We start from the raw sequence: 20,458 nt of genomic DNA, 5'->3' as shown, positions 1-20,458 counted from the left end.
CTTTCCATGCTTTTAATTGCATCAGCCCCTAAAAGAGGTCATTATGAACTTGGTGTGAAGTTTGTGGGGTGGGTCCTGGGGGATAATTTTACATGCACAGTCATACATACGAACAGCACAGTTTCTATCAATCAAGATTTAATGTGATTTGGAGTGATGAAAGATAAAAGAAAAGTAGATTTTTACCATGTTCTCTCTTCCTAGCCTGATGCTGTCTCTACCTAGCTGCAATCAAGGTAGGTAGAGAGTAATGTGTACGGATCTATTCTTCTTTTACCTTTCATCCCTCCAAATTACATTTAATCTTCACTGATGGTTACTGTTCTGTTTGTACATTTGACTGTACCTGTAAAACTGCCCCCAGAATCCACCCCACCCCCCAAACCTCACCCCAAGTTGCTAGTGGCCCCTCTTACAGTGGCATAAATAATTAACTTTTTGGTGAGGCTCGCTCTCTCTCTTTCTAGGCAGCAACCCAGAAACCTTTTCGGCTGTTAACGTGACTGCAATAAATTACTCTGTATGCGATGTGAAAATAACATACATTGTGATAACATTATTGCACGTTGTGGTAAATACCTATACGATGTGGTATCAGGAAAATTAGCCTACCATGCCCCTTTTTTTATTGCTGATGCCATCTTGCTATATTTATAGCAAAATGATGAATCTACATTTTAGAAGGGATATTCAGTTGCACAGCTATGCAGCTGAGTATAACCGGATAAATTTTTTTTCCAGATAATTGAGCAGGTCTAACGTATTTGGTTAACTTAACCAGTTAAGACTGAATATAGGAACTTTTCTTGGTAAGATAACTGGATAAGTTGTTCCGCCTTGATCTGCCCATTGCTTGCCCCAAGATATCTGACTATCTACTTAACCAGATAAACGTTTATCGAGCTAAGTGGCATAGCCAGATATTCAGCATCTGCCAAGTAGCCAGATAAGTCCCTATTTATTCAGTTAAATAGTGCTAAATATCGGCTTCAATAAGTATATTTCATTTATTATTTATTGGCATTTGATATTCTGATTTATATCATGAATGGCCTCACAGCAAATAACAATAAATTTAAAATAGGTTACCATAGTATTAGATCAACAAACAGTATAGGCTGAGGATCTGTTTATATAAAGACAGATTTATAGTTGGGTTCTTTTGTTGTTGCTGTAGAAATAGGAATACTTTTGTGGTAACTAGATTGTTGGCAGGATTGTTGGGAATACTTGTCTAAAAATCCGTGCTTTAGCTTTCTTCCTGAAGATGATGTAGTTGGGGTCCAGCCTTAGGGATGATGGAAGCATGTTCCAGATCTTTGGTGTGTAACAGCTAAAGGCCCGAAGTCTGATGCAGGACAGTCTAGCAAAGGCCAGAGGCAGGGTGGAAAGTAGAGCCAGTCGGGAAGATCTGAGTTCTTTCTTGCGGGCATAACGGAGGAGGAATTGCGAGAGATATTCTGGGGCCTGTTTGTTCATGCCCTTGAAAACTAAGCAGAATATTTACATTTGATCCTGCTCTCTATTGGTAGCAGTGTAGCCAAGATAGAATAGATTTATGTGGTTATATGTTTTTGCTCTTACTAGGATTCTTGCTGTTCTATTATTATTTAAGAGCTGGAGGGTTTAGGGAGATGCCATTGAATAAAGAATTGCAGTAGTCTATTCTGCTGGTGATTAGTGTGTGCATTACTGTAGCCAGATTGTGTTTGCTAGGTAGTTCCATAGTTGGCTACTTTGGAAATGTGTATTTCCATATTGAGGTTTTGATCAAATAGGACCCTTAAACTTCATAATGATACTTTGGGTTGTAACGGTGTGTCTAACAGGTATGGTGGTGACTGTAAGAGATGACCTTGGAGGTTAATCCAGAGAAGTTCTGATTTAGAGGGGTTCAATTTAAGTTTCTAGTTGTTGAGCCATTGTGCCACTAACTTCATATAAATTAGTGAGGTTTGAAATGGAAGGTGATTGGCCAATTCCAATTCTGTCACAGAGTTGAATGTCATCTGCAAAAAGATGGCACAATATCGAAGGCCTGAATGAAGTCACATTATCGGACAAATGTAAATGTTAAAAAGAATTGGGAATAGGACCGAGCCTTGGGGGACTCCACACATGAGAGTTCCAAGGTTTTAAAAGTGTTTTGAGGCCCAATTATTTATATATTTACATTTATAACCTTTTGACAGAAAAATGCTCTGAGCAAGAAACAATAATATATAAATGTAGTCTATTTAAATCAATGCCAACTGCTATTAGAATCAGTAGGTGAGATCAAGACGTTATGTGGTTGGGTCTGTTGGTCAACGTGAATAAACAAAATGACTACACCAACATGCATCCAAAATATAGTGAATTTAGACGCTCACTCTATAATGTTAATACATTTGCCGTAACATGACCATCATACTAGGCATCATCATATTAGCTTGTGCTTTTTAAACTCTTCCTTATTCTTAATCATAGGTCATTTAAATGGAAAGTCCCACAAAAATCCTTTTTTTGAAAAAAACTTTTTTATGCTATTAAAACTAGTAAAGTACTTAACTTGAGAATATCAATCTTCAATCTTCAAATGAATTCATGACGGTCCTTCATCTCCTGACAAGGACTGATAATCCAACATGGGGCTGTGTTTCACATTGCTGGTGCTTTCTGCTAGTCCTTTTTCAAGGGCGGTGTTCGTAAATTTGATTTGAATTAAAACGCTGAATAGCCATCTTTTGAAACCTTTCCGAACACCGCCCTTGAAAAAGGACTAGCAGAAAGCACCAGCAGTCCAAAACACAGCCCCGTGTCGGGTTATCGGTCCTTGTCGGGAGATGAAGGACCGTCATGAATTAATTTGAAAATTGAAGATTGATATTCTCAAGTTAAGTACTTTACTAGTTTTAATAGTATAATTTTTTTTTTTTTCAAAAAAAGGATTTTTGTGGGACTTTCCATTTAAATGATCTATGATTAAGAATAAGGCAGAGTTTAAAAAGCACAAGCTAATACGATGATGCCTAGTATGATGGTCATGTTATGGCAAATGTATAGTGAGCATCTAAATTCACTATATTTTGGATGCATATTGGTGTAGTCATTTTGTTTATTCACGTCTATTTAAATCAATCATGTTTAAAATGCTTCATTGATCAGCCACACTGGGTAAGGGTCTTAAGAGGAGGAAGAGGTCCTTATAGTTGCCTGAATTCTTCTCAGATTAAATTTTCCTGCTCACCTCTAAAGAGATGGAGCTAGAGCCTAAGCACACCAAATCAGAGTTACTGTTCCTATCCAAATATAATTCCTATCTAATATTTATAATTTTTGCAGCTATTAAGTTCTTCGCAACATTACACAGAGCTATTGTTATGAGCAGACAGTTTATCAGAACCAAGAAGGATTTAAGCAAAGGGAAGTATCATCTTACAAATCTATTAGATTTTCTTGAAGGGGCTAATAAACATGGACACGGGTGAGTCAGCTGATATAGTGCATCTGGAATTTTAAAAGGCATTTGCCAAAGGTCCTAATGAGAAGCTGATGAGGAAATTAAAGAGTCATGAGATAGAAGACAAGGTTCTGTTGTGGACTGGCTAAAAGATAGGAAACATAAAGAAGGACTGAATGGTCATTTCTTTTGATGGAGAAAGTTAAATAGTAAAGTGTCCCATGGATTTGTACTGGGACTGGTGCTTTCTAATATAAAAATGATCTGAAAAGGGAGTGATGAGTGAGATTATCAAATTTGTAGATGACACAATTATTGAAAGAAGATAAATCACAAGGCGAGTGTGAGGAACAGTAAGAGGACCTTGCAAGACTGGGTGTCTAAATGGTAGATGAAATTTAATGTGGGCAAGTGCAAAGTGATACAGATAGGAAAGAATAATCCAAACTATAGTTACATGATTCTGGATTCTGTATTAGGTGTCACCACCCAGGAAAAGGATCTTTGGGTCACTGTGGACAATATTTTGAAAACTTCAGCTCAGTGTGCAGCAGCTCTCAAAAAAAGCAAATAGAAAATTAGATATTATGAGGAAAGGAATGGAAAATAAATTGGAAGATATCAAAATGTTTATGTATCGATCCATGGTGTAACCATACCTTGTGGCCGATACAATATCATCGTGTAAAAAACGTGTATCCAAACTAGCTGCACATTTTTTGAATGCGCACACATTCACCTCTCCTGTGCACTTGATGCAATAGGTAAATGAGCTGCTGATCTAAAAAGAACACACAATGGATAATTTGTGCGTCCCTAAGCTCTGCATCAGGTGCCTAGGAGACATGGCTATGTGCCCACAACAGCCTGGCCAGAGCTCCCTCTCCATTCACAGCTGGGCTGTTCCCAATTGGTCCTTTTCACTAACACTTGATATGTGACAGTGAATGGACCAGTCGGCAGTAAGTGAAGGAGTGAATAAATTAATATTAAGTATTGGGCACTTAATGTATTCACTCCTTCACTACTGCCGGCAGGGGTTCCTGGCTGGAGGGGGGGATATGGAGTCTGCAAGAGTTGTTTTACCACAGGGACCTCAGATGCACCATTTCAGGTACAGGATACCCAGGTCCTACCCGGACCACTTGTCCAATCGGGCCAGACCTTAGGGATGCTGCTTTTCTGTGGTTCCTCCTACTTTGTATCATGATGATACTATTAGGAAAAATCACAGCAAGCAGGATTGTGGGGGGTTTCATGAACTCTTGAGCGTGGCATGCTTTAACACCAGCTCTCTCACACAGACATTAAATTTGCTACATTAAAATGTGTGCCTTGGCTACACAGCAATTTTTGGCATTGCAGGGAAATAGCTAATAGTCTCATTTAGATGGAATTTGCATGTGATGAGCACTATTAACTATGCACTCGATTGGACAAGCATTTTGGATACACTAATTCACTTATTGCATAGGAAGTTATTTTAGTGCGTCCAAAACGCGTGTCCAATAGAATGTTACCTGGTGTGCTAGGCTGGAGCACACTATATGGCATCAGCCTTCTTGAGTTTTGTGTGCAGTTCTGATCATCCCATCTCAAAATAGATATAGTGGAACTAGAAAAGGTACAGAGAAGGGTGACCAAAATGATAAAGTGGATGTTACAGCTCTCCTATGAGGAAAGGTCAAAGAGATTAGGTCTCTTCAGCCTGGAGAAGAGATGGCTGAGAGGAGACATGATAGAGGACTACAAATTCATGAATGGGGGCAAATAGGGAATGGTTATTCACCCTTTCAGATAGCACTAGGACTAAGGGAAATTCCAGGAAACTAATTGGTCACCCTTTTATAACAATCAGAGAAGATCATTTTTTTCTACTCTGGACACAATTATTCTATGGAATTTGCTGCCAGACGATGTTGTGAAAGCAGTTAGCCTAGCTGGGTTTAAAACTGTCTAGACAAGTTCCTGGAAGATAAGTCCATAAACCACTATTAGCTAGCTATGTAGACTTGGGAAAGCCAGTGAATATCCTTCAATATGAGCAAGAAGAATTGGATCTTACCCAATACTTGTGACTTGGATTAGGTACTGTCAAAGACAGGATGCTGGGCTTGATGGATCTTTGGTCTGACCCAGTATGGCATTTTGTATGTTCTTAAAATAATTCCTTCACTGTGTGAAATAACTGTCCATACTTATTTAGTCTGTTGCTCAGAGAAAAGCTCTTTTTACAGAACTAAAGTAACCTGCTTTCTGGGATACACACATGCATGGATCCAAAGATACCATCATGCCAAAGTCATCAAGTCCCCCTTATGTACTTAAATTTGGTGGGGCTAGGACGCCAAATAAAAAATTATTATGAACACTCAGACACAGCACTCTTGTAAGCCTTCTTTTTTCTTGGAAAGTAGGCTAAAATATATTAATACAGCTTGAACCCCTTTAAACACTTTGCATCATACTCACTCTCTTATGAACAGCATTACACATCAAGAAGGACTATTCCATTCACAAATATCACATCAGGTTTTTATATAACTCTGAAACTTCCTTGAGGTCCATATTTAGCTGCTAAGCAGCCAACAAAATTAGTCACATAAACTTATCCAGGTAACTTTGGCAGCATATTCTTTTCTTTCTCTCTACTTCCAACCCACTCACCCAACCCCACATTCTGGTAGCTATTAGCTTGCTCTCTTATTCTAAAAATATTGTTCTGTATCTTCATCTGTGTCCTATTCACCTCTCTCTGGTCACTCTGAGTTCAGAATTCAAAGAGTTTACATAAAACCATAGAAACACGATGGCAGAAAAAGCCCTTACGGCCCATTTAGTCTGCTTATCCATGCAACTACTCAGTTCTACAATCCCTAACACACCCTCAGAGTACTTGTCCCATGCTCTCTTGAATTCAGAAACAGTCCTTGTAATCATAACCTCCCATGGGAGACTGTTCCATGCATCCCCTACCCTTTCTGTAAAGAAATATTTTCTCAGATTACTCCTCAGTCTATACATTTCATCCTCATCACTTGACCCCTTGTTCCAGAGTCTCCTATCCATTGAAAGAGATCTGCCTCCTGTGCACTGATACCTCAGAGGTATTTAAATGTCTCTATCATATCTCTCCTATCTCTCCTTTCCATGGTATCCCATATGCTCTAGAATGAAGACCACTAATCGTTTTAGTAGTCATCCTTTGGTCCGACCATATCCTGTTTGAAGAAATGGCCTCCAGAACTGTACACAGTATTCCAAATGAGGTTTCACCAGGGACATATACTGAGGGAAAATCACCGCCTTTCTTCCACTGACCATTATCTTTCCTGTGCACCCAAGCATCTTTCTGACTTTTTCCATTGGCTTATCCACCTGTTTGGCCACATTGAGAGCATTCAGTACAATCAAGTCAGATCCCACTTTGTCTAAGAGGAGATAAAGTGCAAAGGGCAGTATTTTTCTATAAGTAGGCAATCCATTTGCATGTTAGTCACCTTCTGACTGTGATTCTGTAAATATGTAAGTACTTGATAAAAATCCAAAAAAATAGAAGGCTAGGGAAGGGGCTTAGGAGAGGGAGAACTGTTATGTGCCTTCAATTCGGCAGCCATGCCACAGTCAGCATCCCCTTACCTCCAAGCTACCATACTGCCCCTGTTCTGGGCTACCCTAGGTGCACATGCACAGCATGGCACGGCATGGCACATCTTAAAGGCTCTGCAGTAAGAAACCACTCTGCCGGCGCTCACTGAGTAAGTCATGTGCTGGGTACTTAAAGTCCCAGAAGTGCTCCAAGCACATGTCTCAGCAACAAGCTCCCATGCCTTTGCAGTGCATATTGCTACTACCATGTGCCTTGCTTTTTTGTTTGTGCCTTGCCCAATCTCTTTGTGTCTTGTCTGGTCCATCCTGCCTTGTCTTGTTTTCTCTGTCTTCTCTCATATCTGCCTTGTTTGTCTTGGCTTGATTCCTCGGTTTTGACCTCTGCTTTGGATTCCGTCCTTGCTCCTGCTCGCTGCCTGTCCTAACCCTTGGCCTGAAAATGGATACCATTTGTGTGCTGCCTGCCCTGACCCTTGGCCTGGACCTGGACATCATCTATTCACTGCCAGCCCTGACTGCTGTCCTGCTGTCCATTCCATCAGATTGTTCCTTATGAGACTTTCACCTAAGCCCTGCTGACCCCTGGAACCCAAGGACTCAACCTGCGGGGAATGGGGCTGGTATAAGTGAAGCTTCAGGTCCAGTCCCAGTAAGAAGGACTCCACCAGCAGGCAGCATGGGCCTAGTGGATTTACCCACTAGGCTGCGTCAACCCGCCACAGCCCAAGAGCTTGCATTCATGACATATTTATCATTTTGGTTGCCCTTCTCTGTATCTTTTTCAATGCAACAACATATTTTTGAGATGCAGTGACCAGAACTGCACACATTACTCCAAATGTGGCCTCACCGTGAAACCATATAGAGGCATTATGACATTCTCCATTTCATTCTCCATGCATTTCCTATTAATTCTTAACATTCTGTATGTTTTTCTGATGGCCACTGCACACTAAGCCAAGGTTAAAAGTGTTCAACAGGCATGGATATTGTTTAAAAATACAATCCTAGATGCGCAGTCCAGAAGTATTCCATGCATTAAGAAAGGTGGAAGGAAGGCAAAACGATTACCGGCATGGTTAAAAGGTGAGGTGAAAAAGGCTATTTTAGCCAAAAAACATCAGTCAAAAATTGGAAGAAGGATCCATCTGAAGAAAATAGGATAAAACATAAGCATTGTCAAGTTAAGTGTAAAACATTGATAAGACAGGCGAAGAGAGAATTTGAAATGAAGTTGGCTGTAGAGGCAAAAACTCATAATAAAAACTTTTTAAAATATATCCGAAGTAAGAAACCTGTGAGGGAGCCTGTTGGACCATTAGATGACCGAGTGGTTAAAAGGGCTGTTAGGGAAGATAAGGCCATTGCAGAAAGACTAAATTAATTCTTAACTTCCGTGTATACTAATGAGGATGTTGGAGAGATGCCAGTTCTGGAGATGGTTTTCAAGGGTGATGAATCAGACGAACTGAACCAAATCACTGTGAACCTGGAAGATGTAGTAGGCCAGATTGACAAACTAAAAAGTAGCAAATCACCTGGACCGGATGGTATGCATCCTAGGGTACTGAAGGAACGCAAAAATGAAATTTCTGATCTATTAGTTAAAATTTGTAACCTATCATTAAAATTATCCATTATACCTGAAGACTGAAGACTGGAGGGTGGCCAGTGTAACCCCAAAATTTAAAAAGGGCTCCAGGGGCGATCCAGGAAACTATTGACCAGTGAGCTTGACTTCAGTGCTGGGAAAATAGTGGAAACTATTCTAAAGATCAAAATCATAGAACAGCAATCAAAAAAGCAAACAGAATGTTAGGAATTATTAGTAAGGGAATGGTTAATAAACTGAAAATGTCATAATGCCTCTGTATCGCTCCATGATGAGATTGCATCTTGAATACTGTGTACAATTCTGGTCACCACATCTCAAAAAAGATATAGTTGCGATGGAGAAGGTACAGAGAAGGGCAACCAAAATGATAAAGGGGATGGAACAGGTCTCCTATGAGGAAAGGCTGAAGAGGTTAGGGTTGTTCAGCTTGGAGAAGAGATTGCTGAGGGGGGAATATGATAGAGGTCTTTAAGATCATGAGAGGTCTTGAACTAGTAGGTGTGAATCGGTTATTTACACTTTCAGATAATAGAAGGACCAGGTGGCATTCCATGAATTTAGCAAGTAGCACATTTAAGACTAATCGGAGAAAATTCATTTTCACTCAACACACAATTAGGCTCTGGAATTTGTTTCCGGAGGATGTGGTTAGTGCAGTTAGTGTAGCTGGGTTCAAAAAAGGTTTGGATAAGTTCTTGGAAGAGAAAACCATTAACTGGCAACTGCTATTAATCAAGTTTACTTATGGAATAACCACTGCTATTAATTGCATCAGTAGCATAGGAGCTTCTTGATGTTTGGGTACTTGCCAGGTTCTTGTGGCCTTTGTTGGAAACAGGATGCTGGGCTTGATGGACCCTTGGTCTGACCCAGTATACAATTTCTTATGTTCTTATGATTTCAAAATATTGTCCATTATGACACCCAGATCCTTTTCCTGGGTGATAACTCTTACTATGGAATGTAACTACAGTGTGGGTAGGGTCCTTAATTTTCATTTTAAACCAATTTTTACCCATAAATTCTTGTTTTTTGCAAAATATTTCACCCTAATTTTAAGATGATTAAAGAGCAGCTCCAAAGATACAGATGCAGTCTCTCAAGTCCTCCAGAAAGTGCTGGAAACCAGTGCGGGCCAAAGCACCTGCAGTGTTTCAAGTCCTGACCCTCTACCAGCAAAAGCATTGGGCTTCCAGTGCCGCTGATGTGGCATTTCATATTACACTTTCCCCTCCCTCCAGGCTGCTAAAGTGCCTGCTGCTTGGTACCACTAATGCATTATTTGATGCGGGCGAGCAGGTTCCCTGATCCCGCACAAAAGCAGAATTGCAGTGCCTTAGTAAGTAAGCTGCAGAAGGAGAGAGAAGCCTGGAGCCAGCTCCAGTAAGGATGAATACAATAGGGTGGGGAACAAGGGAGATTCTTGAGGATATGGAGAGAGAAAGGGAAATGATAGGCAGGGGATGGGGATAGAGATAGCAATGCTGCTCACGAGTGGAAGAGTCTACTTAATATTGTTTATTGTTCTGCTATCAAAATTAACTCTGATAATTATCCAGAAAAATGAGTCACATTTTCCACTGATTTTCTCCTGTTTTTGTTCTTGACATAATAAACTCTTATAAATTTCTGGGAAAAATTTTAAAAATAAAATCTGAAAATAAAGGTGCCCCCTCCCCCCCCTCCCCCACTCTGAAGAAAGTTTTGGGGCCTAGGCTAAGCCCAGCTTGGCCTGCTCCTCAGGTGCATCTGGTGCCATTATGTTGTACAGCCATACAACATAATGGCACCAGCTGAGACTAAGACAGTCACCAAAGTGACAATACTTTGGAGCCAGCTCCAAGCAGCTGATGCCATTTTTTAAAGGAATCAGTCCTGCTTTATTCATTATCAACCACCCCACAAAAGAAGTAAATGGGGACTAGGGCCATCCCTGGTTCCAGCATCATATGTAAAGGGATCACCTTGGCCCAGCCAAGTAAACCCAGGTCCTGTTTTACAGGGTCTGAGGAGCCTAGAGAAGCCCTTATTGGACATGGCCAAGCTACCTAGGTTTTCATGACAGAAGTGGAGCGATAGGTCTTATGGAGTTCTATTCAATTGTTATTTATCTTTTGGGGGGTTTGGGTGGGGGGTCATGTTTATTTTAAAATAAACATGGTTTGTTTCTTGAATTAATTCAAGAAACAAACCAAACCAAAATAAACATTAAACAAATCTAAAAATTAAAAAAAAAATCTCCCAAAAAGAAAAAATGAACATTAAATGAAATTATTTGGACTACATATCTCTAATCACTACATATTGACCTGAATGTGATTCCACTTCCATAAGTTAACCCTCCAATACAAAGGTTCTTTATTTTTCTTCTTCTATAGCTATTTTCCACCTTCTTCTTTTCGCTTAGTATCAATTGGGGCCAATGCAATACAGTGCGCTCGGCCGAGTGCACTGTTTAATCCGTGGTTGGATGCGTGTTTTGGACGTGCATCCACAACCCCTTATGCTCTAAGGAGATTAGCGCATCCAAAACATGCGTCCAACACCCTGCAAAACTAATAGTGTTCATCACATGCAAATGCATGTTCATGAGGCTATTATTTATTCTCCCCAGATCAAAAAAAAAAAAGTGTTCCTCCTAGCCAGAGGAGGCATTAATTTCTGAGCTGCCCAGAAAAATATACAGAAAAGCAGAAAATACTGCTTTTCTCTACATCCTCTGACTTAATATTATGGTGATATTAAGTTGGAGGAACCAAAAGGTTTAAAAATAATAATTAAAAAAAAAAAAAGTGTGCCAGCAGTCAGGTTAGGAAAAGGGATGCTCAATTAACGAGAATCTATTTTCCTAACCCGCTCGTAAAATTAAGCGTCCGTTTTCCTAACCCAAGGAGGCAGTAGGGGCGCACATTTGTCCTAGCATATCCTTGGCAGTGCAACCCCTCATTTAACTATTCAATCTCGGGCCCAGGAGAGGTGCTGGGCGCGCATTAGGAAAGTGGGCGCTCAAGACTGAATGCCCATTTTCTGCGCTGATTTTTTGCATCGGCCCCTATGTCTGCAAAACCCTGGAGATCACTACTGACCTGTCCTTCTCCACCCACTTATATATTGCTTTTCTATGCACAAACCTGGACAATTATGTTTTTCTACCCTTTTGCACATGTGTGCTTGATAGCAGGAAAACCCAACCTATGCTTTCTTCTCTAAAATTTCAGATGTTGTCACAAGAGAGTCACACTTCTATCTGGAATTTTTCCAGGAGTTGGCCCAATGTAAGAAAAATCTACTAGGATATTATATAGTACTTTGTGTCTCTAATGTGCAGCTGGCTATGAGTAATTGGGGATCTGAATGACTATACATTACACATTATGGAGATCATTTTCAAAAGGTTTCATGCGAGGAAATGAGCTATTGAAAATTGCTACTTTTACACACCTTTGAAAATTCACTCCATAGAGCTGAATTTTCCAAAACTTTTACACAAACAAACTGACTTTACATGCCTAAACGGACTTTCGAAAATTGTTACAATATATGCTGCTTTTACATACAGAGCTCCTTTGAAAATTCACACCTATGCATCTCTAAATAGATACACATATAGCAAATGTGGGAAAATGGAGAAATAGCAGTCCAAAGATTTGAATTAAAATTTCAAAAAATGTTACTGCAAATCTGCAAGCTAAAATGTCTAATAATGGTTCTAGAGTTCCTTTATACAAATGTCCCTAGCTCTGGGAAGCTTGTGAAAGCCTTCCACAGCCATGGCTCAGACAGGAATTCATCTACTCCAAACCACCCTAATCTAAGTTTCTGAACTTCAAAGGAGTGTACTTTCTCATACTGGTCTCACATTATTCCTGGGTCTAGTCACGATATCCTATCTACCTTTTCTCTAAGAGATGATAAAGTGCAAAGTGCAGTATTTTTCTATAAGTAGGCAGTCTATTTGCATATTGACTCTGTACTTCAGTCACCTTCTGTCTGGGCTTCTGTAAATTTGTAAGTACTTGATAAAAATCCCAAAAAATAATAGAAAGAGGATGACATTTACTTCCAGATATTATTCATTTTCCTTTTAAATCTTGTGAAACTAATTATTACGACCTCCAGCACTATAACAATGTGTCCAAAATTTGGGGAAATAAACCCCAGAATGATGGGCCATCAAAACTTAAACATAACTAAATCCCTTCGGAGGCTCACCATTGACTTAACTTCACATTAATGTTTCTTTTTACAAGGGATCATTAATATTTTGTACTGGGTTTTGTGGAAGAACACTACCTGCGTATTTGCATTATCAAATGCGATCAAATTATTACAAGGCCTCTTCCTTTTTACCCTCCATCCTGGGCCCCCGCAAGAAGTGAACACCATCTTAAATAATAAAAAAGAAACGGAACTATCATCAGGAGGTGAGGGAAATGGGTGACTGTGATGTGTGACCACGCCCCTCCCCCAACGTCACTGTGAGCTCCGGCGGCGGTTGAAAAGCGCCTCACCATCAGGCGCCGCGCGCCGAAGGGGCGCGACAAAGGGGCTCTCCCCTTTGTGCACCCCTTCGTGCAACTCTTTGTGCTTCATTTAATATTTTTTCTTTTACGTTTTCTGTTAAGTAACCTTTTTTTCAAGTTCCTACCTTATGCCTTTTTTAACAATTTTATTATAAATGTTCTCTGTATTTGACTATGGTCATATTTTTTCCTGCATTTTCTATTTTATGTAAACCGGTATGATTTGCATTTTAATGTAAGAATGTCGGTATATAAAAATTATAAATAAATAAATAAATAAATAAATAATCCAGTGCCTCATTTGCAGAAGGGGAATTGGAAGCCCAGTGGTTACAAGAGGCTGGCTTATCCACACTCATCTCTGGAGATAAAGAAGAAGATGGCCAAGCACTGCTCTCCACCTTGACTCGAACCCAAGCAGCTGCCGTGCAAAAGCGATATAACACCTACACTCAAACCATGAGAAAGAAGAACAAGCATTCTGTGAGGGACGTGAGGGACATCTTTGGGATTGCTGATCCTTCTGTAAGTACCAAGCACACAAATTGCCCAAGCTTATTAAATAGTACCTGGAGAATTATTCACTAAAAAAAACAAAATATAAAATTCCCCGGATCAGTTTACAAAGTGAAGAACACAAAATTGTAGGATAGTTAATCATACTGTCTAATTGCATTAGTCTATAGACTGCAAATAGAAATTAAGTCCATATTACTATATATATTTTTTTGATATTTTTAAGTTCAATTGCAAATAATAAAGCCATAGAGCAACTGGAAAAAAAGGACAAACTCGCAAAATGATACTTAGCTCAATATAAAGATGCTCTATGGGTTTTTTTATTTGCAATTGAACTTAAAAATTAAAAATATATATATAGTAATATGGACTTGATTTCTATTTGAGGTCTATAGACTAATGCAAGTAGACTGTATGGATAATGGTCCTACAATTCTGCGTTATTCACTTTCAGATAAATTTTCAAAGGCCCATGCGTTTAAATTTTGGAGTTTATGCACGTGACCAGGCCTTGTGTGCCGCGCGCGTTTTATAACAGGCCCGGCCATGTGCCTTAACCCCAATACATGCATAAGTGCCGGGCATGTCAGAAGGTTCGGGTCATGGGGTGGGGAGGGGCAAGGAGGGGCAGGACTGGGGGGATGGGCTGGGACAGCACCATTAGCTGCTGTCCCAGGGAAGCATGTGCCAGCCGAAGTTGCTTCTGCTCCAACGGAGCAGTATTTAAAAATACAAAAAAAAGGGGATTGTTAGGGTTAGGTTAGGGATCGGGGAGGAGAGGGGAAGAGGTAGGAAGGGTAGGGTTAGGGATAAGAAAGTTCCCTCCTAGTCCGCTCCTTAATTGGAGTGGACTGGGTGGGAACTGGGGGAGGCCCGATTGTGTCGCCGTGTATAGTTTACTAAACTTCACCCACCCACCTCCTGCACGCGCCACCCACACATTTGCGCGCGGATTTTTAAATCCGGTGTGCATGTGCATGCGGCCATGAGATTTTATAACATGCGCACGTCGGCACGCGCATGTTATAAAATCGGCGTGCATATGGACGCACGCGCGCTCCTTTTAAAATCGACCCCTTTGTGAATTGCTCTGGGGAATTTTGTATTTTATTTTCTTCTGTGAGTACAACAGAACTTGACTTGGTTTTACTCTGAAAGTCCTGTTTAAGCTTCATAAAACTTTAGTAACTTCTCAGAAGTTCTCTCAGTAGTTTCCGAAAAAAATAAAACCAATTCAAAAGGTTGCAGAGAGCTCTGAAACCATGTGTGGTAATGCTATAAATCATCAACTTTGAAGTCTTTCAGTTAAACAAAATGTTGTTTGCTTATTTCCTTTTGGCAATTGTGCAGATCTTTAGTTGGATCCAAGAATATCCCATCCAGTCTGCCATGTAGTCCCATCCTTTATGAAAATATAAACAGTGATGTGTTCCAGGGTGCTATGGTGCCCGCTTTGTTAAATTATTTTATCATAACAAATAGAGTCATGCTAGCAAGAACAGTCATTATGTGATATATGTGACAGATAATGTGACTGTCATGGGTATTTCTCTCTCCTCCAAGTTCTGGGTAACTAGGCCAGCAGTCTGCATGCTCTGCCTTAGCATTAAAGGATCCCCTCACCAATCTTCATGTGTCCACTGGGACATGCAGGACTGGAAGCCTATCCAAAATGAACAGACCTTCTACCCAGGAAGCAAAAAATAACAATGAGCAGTTTTTTTAAGCAAAGCAATGGCTTTGTCTGGTAGCCTCTCTTCATTAACTCTCTGGTGAGCAATTAGCATCATCTCTGCACCGCCAAAAGGCAGTATCTTTCGTTGGGAGCAGTTTGAAGCACACACACAAAAAAAAAAAAAATAGCAGCAGCAGTTTTAAACAAAATTGGCTCTCTCTTCTGCAGCCTGCCTTAGCTATTGTAACCCCTGGCATGATTGGTTCCAGAGGCCATATCTCAAATGACAGATTCAGATGGTAAATCCAATATGTTATTCACCAGTATTCCCTGAAGGGCGGGGGGGAGAGAGAGAGAGAACTTTCAAGGCACTTGTACTGCAGTATCTTAACTCCCATTTCAAATCATTGTATGTGCAGCAGTGATGACAACAGCACCGATGAGTTAATCAGTCTCTAAGCAGTAAGAACAATGCTGTAAGCATTGGTGGTTTCCAACAATACTTTTTCTGATGTATTGTGAAATGATGAAAAGAGTCTTTACAGCTGTTCAGATCACTTATTAATGTTACAAGTATCTCTTAATAACATTTGTGACTTCTCAGAATCTTGTTTAAAGTTGAAATTGATGAAACCAATTGATTCATTTTAATCTGATGTTTCTCCCATCCCACTGGTAAAAGGCGAATTTGGTGATTCGTTCCAATGCAGGTGAAGTCTTGAAGATGAAATCCATTGTTACACGGTCATTTTTTAATCCCCTTCTGCTCCATGTTTATTTTCCAAAATCTCCAGATCTCCTGGGTGCTACTGGGGGTCCATCCCAGCTCCTTTCTTCCCTTTCTTCTTCTTCTCCTAGCGATGGCTCTGTCATCCCTCCTCTAGATACTAACGATCCGCGGGTCCCACCTAAGTGAAGGCACCTCTCCCTTGTTTTTGTTAGCACGGAAAACAGAAAGTAACTGAGTCCCTGGTTACTGGGTACTCAGAACTCAAATAAATTGGCATAAACGTATAAAAGGGTGGAAAGAAACTTGCATATCCCAAATAAAAGTCTCCATGGAGGCGTTGAAAGCTAAACAGAAAAGTCAAGGGAGAGCCATGGCATGCTGCTCCTGCAAAAAGGAAACAAAATCCATACCCTAAAATGGTGATCCACGGGGAAGCTAAACTCTCACACTATTGCTATTATGTCTCCTCCCAGAACAAAAGTGGTTTAAGCCTACGCTGCTAGAAAACCAAAGGGGTCTTTACACTATGTAGCAGGCTGCTAGTTGGCCTTCTCCCTCCAGGCAACTGAGGATTTTACTCTCATAACCTCAATCACTACCTCCCGCAGCCAACCTTAGCTGCCATTACTTCCAGAGGTGTACTTGGATCCTGTGTTGCTTCTGCTGAATCCGTCGTTTCGTCATCCTCTGCTGAGGAACAGACTTCCAGTATTTCTTGCACCTGACCTTCTTCCTGCTCAGGGGAGGAGGGAAGGCACTTCATCTCCTCTCTGTCTGCTACCCCCTCCTTCAACTCCTTCCCTAGGGCCTGCCCTTGTTCTCCGTTGGACCTGCCACTCGGATCCCCTGCTCCTAGGGGAAGGTACTCAGTTCAGTAACCCTTCCTACCACCACTATTTCTTCCCTCTTCTCCCAGTTCATCTGACAAATCCTGAGGAGGGTTAGAGGTTGACACTCTTTTCTGTTTGGTTTCATATGGGTAAGGGGCCCTACCATTATACTGCCCCAAAATATGTTTGCACCATAAATATAAAAAATGTTCACGTAGATCCCAATTTTAAAACTTAGCACTTATAGCTGAAGTCTATGTGTGCAAAATACACACAGTCTTCAGCCATAATTTTCAAAGCAGACTGACACGCATAAATCCACTTTGAATATTAGGAAGTATGCATGAACCCTTAAGCAGTATACATGCGCACATTTATGCCTATATAGGAGTAGATGCAAATATTCACATATACATCTACATAAATACTTTTGATTTCAGAAAGAAAAGGGATTGATATTCAAACTTATCTGGATAAGTAAGTTAGCCAGTTAAGACGTTCTTACTTTTTTCTTTCTTTATTTATTTGAAAGGGTTTATATACTGCTTTTACAACTAGATTGCTCAGTCAAAACGGTTTGCATGTTAAAATATAGATAGTTAAAATTGAAACATAAAAACACAACAACAAAAGTCTTAATAAAAAGAGATAAACTATATACATTGAAAAAAGCTGAGGAGGGGGGACAGAGGAGGTTGATCGGTGATCAGCGAATATTGTTGAGATGGGATCTATTGAAAAGTAGGGAGGGAGCTGGAGAATAAGTTTTTTTTTAAATCTCTGTGTGATACTGTTTGCCTTAACTGGTCAGGTAGTGAATTCCAGAATGAGAGGCCTGCAACAGATAATGCACGTCATCGTGTGATGTCTTGCCTGGCAAGGGGGATGGATGGTACTTCAAGGAGATTTTTGTTTAAAGAGCATAATTGATTATGATTCTTGTCATTTTCAAACAAAGACTTATCCAACTAACTTACAAGGGATAGCTATGCTGCTGAATATCCCCATAAAAGTCACTAGGTAGCCGGATAAGTCTTATCCGGTTAACTTTATATCTGCTATTAAGCATATATAATTTATGTTTGAATGTTGGCACTTAGCCGTCTAACGGGGTTATTTTCTAAAGGCTTATTGTACACGATATGGCTGTATCGAGTGCAATAAGCCTCTATTGCACGCGAAAAGGCCCTTTTCACGTGCGATAGCATGCAAATTCGATTCAGAGCGTAGTCAGGGCGGAGAGGGGCGGAGCTGTGGCGGCGAGGGGCGGAGTTGTCGGTGTCTTCGCTGGCAGCAATAATGTTACTAACATTATCGTCGCCAGTAGCGCGCCCAATAGCATCACCTTTCACGGTGGCACTATTCAGTGCGAAAGCCAGCAGCTGGCACACCGCGGCCGATGAAATCGCACCGCAGTGGTGCGAAGGCTGCAGGCTTTCACAGGCCCGTCCCCCTTCACCCCCCACCCCCCATTTTCGCTGGATTCACATAAGTACTTATCCAGCTAAGTGGAGACCACTGATCACAGCTGGATATTCAGCTACTGCCAATCAGTAGCGCTGAATATTGGCTTCTATGTGTGTGTAGTTTCCCAGCCCTAACTCCACTCCCAGAAATGCCTCATTCAAGTACATGTGGAAGAATACATGAAATCGCTTCTGTGCATACTTTTGCATGTGCAACCCTGAGGTAATTTTCTAAAGGTCTATATATATGTGTGTGTAAAATGGCATTAAACACTTGGATATGCTTCTCAAAATTCAGACCTTTATGTATAGCACTTGGACTACAACTGAAGGACATAGCTATCTTTTGATTCACTTCTTTGGAATCCTTTGCAGGACTCTCTCTGCCCTTTTGCACAAGCTCATTTCATAATGAGAATGGCTGAAAGAAAAAGGAAGACCCTAATGATTTTGTTTCTTTTTAACTGTCAGCTGAATTGTTTAATATGCTTCTCAAATTGCTCAACAAAAATGCAAGCTATCATCCAGCACTGTTTTGAAGATAAGTTATTTTTTATAATATTTTTTAAACTTGCTATTTGTAAAGAACACAAACAACCCCAGCGTAAGTGCCATATGTCTGGTAATACCTTATGACACTGAATAAAAGACATCATCTTCACTCCAGCCCTATTAAATCACATTCCTTCAGGAGTCCAAGTAAATAGACAAGATTAGATTGTAAATTTCAGTTTCTCCTTTAAGTGCCTTTGTCAATTTCTCTAATGCAGCAATCTCAGCCACCTCACTCTTTCAAAACTCCAACTGCAGGGTTGCCTTCCAAAGGAGCACATGTTTGAAACAGGCGGCATGTGGCAGGTAATCAATCAATCTACAAATCGAATAAAAAAGAGACTGTTTCCTCCAATAACTCAATAGACATAAATAGAAATATAGAGAAAAGAAATCTTACACTATTGCACTATTTCTGAAATGTAAAAAATGGGAAAACATTAACGGCAACAAAAATTGACCCCCAAATGACAAGACAGGAAACTATTTTTTGGCCTGCAGATCCCTAGTGCCCAACCGTCCATCTCACCTAAGAGCGATCAGGAAAGGCAGAGTTTCCCAGGATTTTCGGAAATTGCTTTTGTATTTGATTATGTTATTATATTTTATAATTTTATGATGTATTATGATATTTTTAAGGTGTATTTTTTGCTTTCTTTTAGCATGCTTTGGGCATTTCTCGTAGAAAGCATGAAATATATCTAAAGATTAGTATAGTTAATTTTATATCCAGAAATTTGACTTATTTATCTAAGACATCAAGCAAGGTATGAGCATATCTGCCAGAGTTAGCAATACAGAGAAGATTATAATCAGTATCTAAAAGCATTTTATGTGACCAATCATAAAAGTCAAAGCTAGAAATCAAACTTGAATTTCTGACAGAAAGCATGCCAATGCAATATTATCAAATGGCTAATCTACATCTATAGAAATATGAGCCCTAGCCAAATGTATAATATTAAATAACTTTTTATGCCTGTTTCTCTACAAAAGTACATATGAAGGGGTTTGGCCTAGTCCTTTCAATTATATGCTCTCAGGCTTTTTCCCCTCTCTGACTATCATCTGATAACTTTCACACTTAACCACCCTTCCCCACAATCTTGTGCAATCATCACAAACACGTTTAGAAACATCCTGGGTATTGATCCTTGTGTCCTTTCCAGTACCATCTATAGCCTTGTCAGAATATGTTTTTCTACTACAAGTAGTATACAAAAACTTAAAATAAACAATGAGGCAGTTTCTTCTTATAACACTATACTTTCCTCTGCTTTGGACACTCTTGTTTCACCTTTTCCCTGTACTGTAAGGCATGCCAAACCCCAACCTTGGCTCAACTCTAGAGTTCGCTTCCTGTGTTCCTGTGCCTGATCCGCAGAGTCTCTGGCTGATGTCCCATTCCAATGCTGACTCCATTCATGTCAAATTCCTGCTCACCACTTTCTGGCCTGCTATTACACCTGCCAAGCAAGGTTATTATGCCCATCTGAC

General features: G+C 40.2%; 1 protein-coding gene across 6 annotated transcripts in view; it reads left to right on the top strand.

Annotated features, from left to right (window-relative positions):
* The window catches only part of ARHGAP28 (Rho GTPase activating protein 28), a 547,343-nt gene that overhangs the window by 353,280 nt on the left and 173,605 nt on the right, over window positions 1-20,458 (top strand). For all 6 annotated transcript variants that reach the window (XM_029591030.1, XM_029591029.1, XM_029591034.1 and 3 more), the window contains one exon: window positions 13,497-13,714. In XM_029591030.1, coding sequence (XP_029446890.1) covers window positions 13,497-13,714 — 218 coding nt within the window. The remainder of the gene's footprint in view (window positions 1-13,496; window positions 13,715-20,458) is intronic.

The sequence above is a fragment of the Rhinatrema bivittatum genome, chromosome 2, assembly GCF_901001135.1.
Source record: "Rhinatrema bivittatum chromosome 2, aRhiBiv1.1, whole genome shotgun sequence".
In the NCBI taxonomy this organism is placed as follows: Eukaryota; Metazoa; Chordata; class Amphibia; order Gymnophiona; family Rhinatrematidae; genus Rhinatrema; species Rhinatrema bivittatum.
The sequence above is the reverse complement of the archived record's forward strand: the minus strand, read 5'-3'. Positions and strand labels throughout refer to the sequence as shown.